The sequence below is a fragment of the Rhinoderma darwinii genome, chromosome 10 (assembly GCF_050947455.1).
Source record: "Rhinoderma darwinii isolate aRhiDar2 chromosome 10, aRhiDar2.hap1, whole genome shotgun sequence".
NCBI lineage: Eukaryota > Metazoa > Chordata > Amphibia > Anura > Rhinodermatidae > Rhinoderma > Rhinoderma darwinii.
The window spans coordinates 12,858,835-12,866,076 of record NC_134696.1 but is presented as its reverse complement, the minus strand read 5'-3'; the positions used below and the strand labels follow the sequence as shown (position 1 = coordinate 12,866,076).

At 45.4% G+C, this 7,242-nt stretch overlaps 1 protein-coding gene across 1 annotated transcript; it reads right to left on the bottom strand.

Annotated features, from left to right (window-relative positions):
- Positions 1-202: 202 nt before the first annotated feature.
- Positions 203-6,909, bottom strand: LOC142662441 (exosome complex component 10-like). Its single transcript, XM_075840645.1, has 14 exons — positions 6,765-6,909; positions 6,598-6,648; positions 6,034-6,145; positions 5,146-5,193; positions 4,992-5,067; positions 4,642-4,748; positions 3,719-3,814; positions 3,049-3,123; positions 2,876-2,969; positions 2,724-2,797; positions 1,545-1,713; positions 1,307-1,365; positions 726-802; positions 203-303 (listed from the first exon to the last, which is right to left on the bottom strand). Exons 1-14 carry the CDS (start codon positions 6,791-6,793, stop codon positions 273-275), a joined length of 1,098 nt encoding a protein of 365 aa, XP_075696760.1. The 5' UTR covers positions 6,794-6,909; the 3' UTR covers positions 203-272.
- Positions 6,910-7,242: the final 333 nt, after the last annotated feature.

Here is a 7,242-nt window from a genome sequence, read left to right as displayed (position 1 = left end):
AAAGCAGAGCTGCAGTGCAAAGCATAGTGGACAGAATTGAGCACAAAGTATTTCTTTGTTGGCCAATTTTTTACTTGACTGGAGTTTTCATTGAAGCTCAGAATCAGGGATTACGTATCCAGCAGTGAAATCCCAGGAGAGGGGGGGAGCCCGGTGCAGATTGTGTAGAGAACTAACTAATGACGCATGACCGGAAACCATCAGTAATTAAAAGCTTTAATAATAAAAGACAACAGACGGTAAGATATTCCACTTCCTCTTCATGGATCTTGTTATCTCTTAGGCCAACTGTGTCTGAAGCCCCTAAACAAAAAAAATTAAAATGATAAAACACCTGACCCCAAATAATGTCTCTATATCCCCATATAAACCATATCACAAAAATATAAGATAAGATACAGAACTATCCAACGCCCATAAAGGGTTAATGAACTGGGATCGGGGAGCTTCCACTATACAGATGCAGGGTTTGGGGGGCGGCTGTCCCTCGAGCCTGGCATCCAGCTGAAGAGGACATGTGGGAGGAGCATTGTCTGTCAGCTGCCAATCAACAGTGCGGATATCAAACCCAGAGATGCTGATTGGCTGACAGATGACAGCAAATGACACAGCTCCTCCCAAGTGTCCTTTCCAGGTGGATGCCAGGCGCACGTGTCCTCCACACGGCTATATCAGGGGCTCCTGGCACCCGCTGGTTTATTGTCCTCCACCGTCATGTTACAAACCTGTCTGATTTCCCGGCAGTGAAGGACATGCCCTTGTTTCCCATCGCCTGGTGCGCTTTCTTGCCGGAAGGATTTTTCTGCATAAAAAAAAAAAAAGAAAAATCAATTCCGGACGTCAAGTTCACACATTTTTGGAAAAAACATTGAAGGGTTAATACTCAGCCCGGTGACCTCCGCATTTCAGTCTCTCGACTTCTAAACATACTGAATGAGAAGGTCAGCGGACAGGGCCGGCAGCATCATCATCAGAGCTGCTGATACGTATATGAGTGATTTGTATACGACAATTCCCATAATCCGGCATCCGGTTCACAGGGTCCTCGTCTGCTGGGGCTCCACTACACGCTAGGATGTTCTCACTGATGCGTCAGCCACCAGAGTGCACATACCGGCAGCGCTATTAAAAACATTGTGGAGCCCAGGAAGAGGAGGACTCCTGTGATCGCCCACCAGAGATGCCCTATGGATCTGCCACGAAGGACCTAAAGTGCCAGAATATCAGATAGACACCTGATAATCCAGAACATTCATCCAAATACCAATTTTACTGAAAAAAAACACAGGAGAACGGCAGATCTTACCTTCCCTTGGGTCTGTTTATTGGGGTCGAAGTCAGCCTGACTCTTCACATTGCTGCTGCCTGTAGGAGACATGGAGTAAAGACATTCAGTCCAGGTGTAAAAATCGCAGGAGGGCGCTACACGAGCGGCACCAAATCCCTTACGGAACAGTTACGTGTGCGATGCCGCTTGGTGGTCCCTGGAGGGCCCGTCACTATAATACCACAGACGTCTCCTCAGAGATTCTTGTATTTCTCACCTGCAAATACTTTAAAGTTTGACTTGCTGTAGTCAAATGGCGTGAACGGAGTCTGGAGCGGCGGCTCCGTGGGCTCTCCCGAGTGTTTGATGCGCTTCTTGACGGCTTTGGGGGTCTCCGTCCCTGATTCACTAGCCGCGCGTTCACGTTTCACGGTCGCTTCTTCTTGCTGGAGGATAAGGAGATGTCAGAAGGAAACTTTAACAATCTTAGCACCTTCTAATCCGTCCACCAAAAGCAGCGCAACAAACTGATGGCCAGTCAATTGCAAAAACCAGTAGAAGAGCCTTGAAAAGAGGACTTTATAATCGAGGGTAGTGTTCCCCAACCTGTGGCCCTCCAGATGTTACAGAACTACAAATCACAGCATATCCTGACAGTCAGAATCTTGAGACAGAGACACGCTGCTGCAGCTTCTAGTAAGTGTTATATCTCACCCCAGTGCTGGATTCACAGATACACTGCTGTATAATCGCCTCCATGCTGCTACTTGTAAGTGTTTTACTGTCTCACCCTAGTACTGGATTCACAGCTACACTGCTCATTACTGCTTTATATTCTCCTCTATGCTGCTTTTAGCTTTTTACAGTCTCACCCATGTTGGATTCTAATAAAACACTTACTAGAAGCAGCTGCGTCTGTCCGTGTCTGCATCTTTTACCTCCTCCACCTCCTCTTCATAGACTTCTACGGGCAGCTTTAAAAAGAACCTTTCCCCTGCCCATACATGTGCAGCATATAATAGGCAGGGCTGCACAAAACCTGGGGCACCTTACAGGTTTTTCCTACCCTCCTCCGTTATTTAGATATCGGTGCCATTATATTTGGCGCCAGATATTTAAATAACCCCCTCTCGCTTTTCTCCAGCTCTTGCTGTGGCACTGTCCGCAGCTGATTGGACAGTGTCACAGCGATGTTACACACCCCCCCTTGCCATTACACGCCCCATTGACAGTTCAGGGGGTTATTTAAATATCGGGCACCAAATATGATGGCACCGATATATATATATATATATATAACGGAGGAGGGTAGGAAAAAAAACGTAAAGTGCCCCAGGGTTTGTGAAGCCCTGTCCGTTACATGATGCACTCCGCTGCATATGTATGGGCAGGTGAAAGGTTCATAAATCTGCTATACAGACTACGTCATGGCGCGATAATCCATCCGCTCACTCACCGTCAGTTGTTCACGCACGGATTTTAGATTTGCAGCGCTAAGTTTGAATTCCATCTTTTTCTTTTCTCGAGCATCTGTAAGAAAACAAGAGACGATGAGGGATCTGAGCGACGGCTGTGAATGTTCCCCGGCGCACACGACGGCACCGGCACCTTTGTCAGCCTGCCTCTGCTTCCTGGCCTCCTCCTTGGCCTTCGCCTCTCGCTCTTGCTGCGCTATGCTGACCAGCTTCCAGCGGTTACTGATCTAGAAGGAAGAAGATAGGACGGCTCAGATTGGGGGGCTGCACGTGACAGATGTACACAGAGCGCGCGGCATTACTCACCTCAAACATCTTTGTATTGGGGTCTAACTTTGCTGCTTGGGAGGCGTGAGCTCCCCGGATATCGGATGGAAGGTACTGAAGGAGATTAAGGAGTTAATCCTTAGCGTACCTCTGACAAAGAGAAGCAGGTCCTCTAATAGAGCATTTCAATTTCATACAAATAAAGTTTTATCATTTTATAATGAAACGTTCTGAAACTTTATCTTTCAGGATCTCTGTATGTTGGCAGTGAATGGAGACATCCAGGAGCTGAAAACCTGTAGAGATCTATTTCTGCTCACACAGATCATTGTGTAATGAGAAATCCTGAAACGTTCTTAAAATTATTTGTGAAGCAATTTGTCAACATCAGTTTGCGGTCAGTGAATTAAAACTTTACTAAAAAAAAAAACAAAAAAAAAAACACACACAACGTCCTACTCATGTCCAACCAAATGACCAACACAAGTGAAGGGTTCATTACAAGAGAGCCCTGACCTGTGTCACCATCAGGACAGGTTTTCAGCATCTGGATTTAAACATGAAAGCCTCCATTCACTGACAGCAAGCAGAAATCCTGAAAATTGAGAAAAGTTAACACACAAAGTAAAAAGTTGAACGTTCTTTATTACACAGAGATAAAGCTTTATGTGAATCAGGAGGCGACCACAAAAAGGTCTAAACATCTCACCATGCGGAATGGGTTATCAAAGGACTCCAATATACGTTGAGCCTTCTGCTGAGACAGAGAGAGTCCGTTCATCTCATCACCGCCATCTTCAGGATCCTACAACAAGAAATAGTCACCCAACAAGGAAGTAGCCGGCACCTCAGAAGACAGCGAGTCAATGAATTATCCACACACTCATTCCCCTGTCCTGGATAAGACACTGGGCAAGTAAAAAGTTCATTAAAGGGGTTCTCGGCTTCTTACATTCAATTTTTCAGAAAATGACCCCTGAAAATAAGCTGATCACTGGGTGGTCTGCTGCTGGGACCCCCAGCGATCATCTGCAATCTGCCGGAAAGGTTAGCAGAAAGTGTTCCATTTCCCTGCAGCGCCACCACAGGAGAAATTAAGTATTACAGTGTGATAATTGATATTATTTGGCTTGTCCAATTAAAGCACAGACGTGGCGGGTCCTCCAGAGAGACGCTCTTAGTAGCTGCCATTTGCTTCGGCTAATTGATGAGGGAACCCCCCCAATAAATGTCCTAATACAGTATTTTAAAATGACTATTCAAAACCAGACAAACCCTTTAAAAGAAACACTCCATGCAAAACTGATACACTGTATTATATCTAGTGCAGGGCCTGAGGGGGCGGAGCATGACGGATTTATAGAACACCAAAAAGAGAATCTGTGTCATGCTCCGCCCCCTTACTAGGCATAACAGTGCAACATTTACACTCAAAGTGTCCCTTTAATAACAAAAAAACAAACTATATCCTCCATATATCTGTCTCAGGGAAGACTCGGTGACCTGTTCACTGTTACAGATCTAAAAGGAAAATGTCATCCAGCTTTTCTAAACCCCTGAAGGGAAGACGGCCAGTTCTGCAGCTACACCGTCCACCCTTTGTGCTAATTACTTCACTTTGTTGACACTTACACTGAAGAACGTGATGGTGGCCACGGCGCGCACGGCGACAGGACTGTGCGGTGCTGGAGGAGCAGGATCCTCATCGGTGAACAGGCTGCCTGTCGAGATTTCTACAGCTGGACCAAAACAGAGGTTAGAGGGTTCACTTACTTACATGAACAATGTTATGTCTTAGAATGTAACGGAGCGGTGGCAGCAGCGATGTGGAGGCACCGCGGCAGGATTGTGCGACTGAGGGATGAGGTTGAAAGGGACCCTGTAAATTGGGGGAATCTCTTTAGGGCACCGCTATGGGGGTTTTGTGCACTTTGCTCAGGAATGGTGTAATGAGGTGTGAACAGATCCTACAAGTGCTTTACCTGCCCCGGCCAGGAGAAGATGCCCCATGGGAGTTTTGGATAAATCATGAGGACCAAACAGGAGATTCTCCATTTTCTGGGGGAGAGAAGACAGATGTTACCAACCACGGGTCACCAGGGGACAGCAGTTACGGCACATAGGACATCGTCGTACCTCAGGGTTCGGCATGGGGCCCTTCTTTTTTGCAGAGCTGGTTTCGGTCTACATTGGAAAAAAAGAAGGAAGCAAAAAAAGGGATGAGAATGACTACAATCCAGTCCGAATCTGAGAAAACATTAAAGGGATTGTCCAGTGGTGATTATTCCCCTCCGTTACACAGGACCCTCCACAATCAGCAGCCAACAGACTCTCAGCAGAAAAGCGGCATCACATGGCACCCACGGAAATCAATGGGCCGGCCATGAAATGCAAAGAGAGGGTGCCGAGTGGCATTCACCCTTTATGATCTTGCTGACCACCACTAGTGGGAGCGGACTGCATATAGTGTTATTATTGGGATCATTGTATAAAGTGTATGCAATTAGCTCCTGAGCTCCCCCTAGTGGTGGCTGCAAGCAGACAGAACATTTTGTTTTAAAGAGGTATTCACCATCTATGACATTTATGGCATATGCACAGTATATGACATTCAGCGGTCTATCACATAGTCTGTCATTTGCGGTTGTTCAGGAGAATTTACAGGTTATACTTGCGGCGCGCATCCGGCGATTCACAGCTTAAGTCCAATGATATACAGAGTAACAGGGAGAAATGCGTCAATCAGTGGCTGGAGGGCGAACGAGGGAGCGCACCTATTACTGGAATCAAGCCTGAAGCGCTGGCGGCACATCGCAAAGAAAAAATGTAAGTTCTACCAAACTATGTCAATTACGGACTATGTGACAGACGGCTGAAATCAACAGGTCACTACTTTATACCGCGGACAGACAGGGCAGCATAAATATATGACCGATCCTCTAGTTCCTTTACTATGCCCTGAAACCAGAGACGCGCAAAATCAGGAAGACCTTAGTAGCCGATTCTAATCTGTATCCAGCGTACCTTCCGTAACGGCATCTCCCGAGCCTGACGGAGGAGGAGACACAATTCATTGATCTGTTGTCTTACGAGAGGAGGAACCGGGTTACAACAGGCAACGATCCCCTGGGGTTCCCTAAAATAATAATAAAAAAGAGAGACAATTCCAGTGAAGAGATACCAAGTTGTTCATGCCCCTAAGACTATTTGTACAAAGCACAACCCCGTACCCTACACGACCGATTCCACCTGGTCAATAGAACTCCGAACTTCAATAGATCAAGTCCAATTATCGTAAAGCGAAAATTTGTGTTTCAGATTCTCACTATATTCAAAATCTCTGATTGCTGTCAATGTATAGAAACATTTAGTTTTTAAAATGAGGATGAAAATCTGTCCTAATCACGTCCTGCTCACATAGGTAAGCAGCTTGTCCAGAGCGAGCTCTGATACACTGTAACGCTCCCTACACCAGTGTGGGCACAGGGTTTATAAATGCCAGCAAGAATAAAAGATTTAAGGTAAATTATCCCATCCTTTTATGCAGTTCAGGCTTCTTAGCATTGAGCATCTGTAGTCAGTACTTACTTAGGAAGTTCCTCTGAGATCTTCATCAACATGTGGTTGGGTAAGACATATCTGGAGTGTGAAAAAAAGAGAGTGACGATAAAATGCAGAATGTGGCCGTACCCCAACAGGTCGGGGGCCTCCTGACTAATAGAAGTCCTAGAGACGGAGATCATATTGACACTCACCCCGTGCTCTCATCCTCCTTTCGCGCCATCTTGTCTCTCCAGGCAAAGAGAAAGCGGAAGGCGGTCAATTGCTGCGTGTTCAGATGTTTCTTTAACTTTTGGTAGAGCTCAAGGTAAGAATCCTCTGTAAAGATTGGCTTCAAAAATCTCTGTGTAATGAGAACAAAAAGTGACTTCACAAGGAGCAAAATTCTGCAGATCAAGTGGATCCATCCAGCGGACAACTAACCAAAGTATAATTACTAAACCAGCACTTTATATCAGAACACTGCCCCCTATATACAAGAATACAACTACTATAATACTGCCCCCTATATACAAGAATATAACTACTATAATACTGCCCCTATATACAAGAATATAACTACTATAATACTCCCCTATATACAAGAATATAACTACTATAATACTGCCTCCTATATACAAGAATATAACTACTATAATACTGTCCCTATATACAAGAATATAACTACTATAA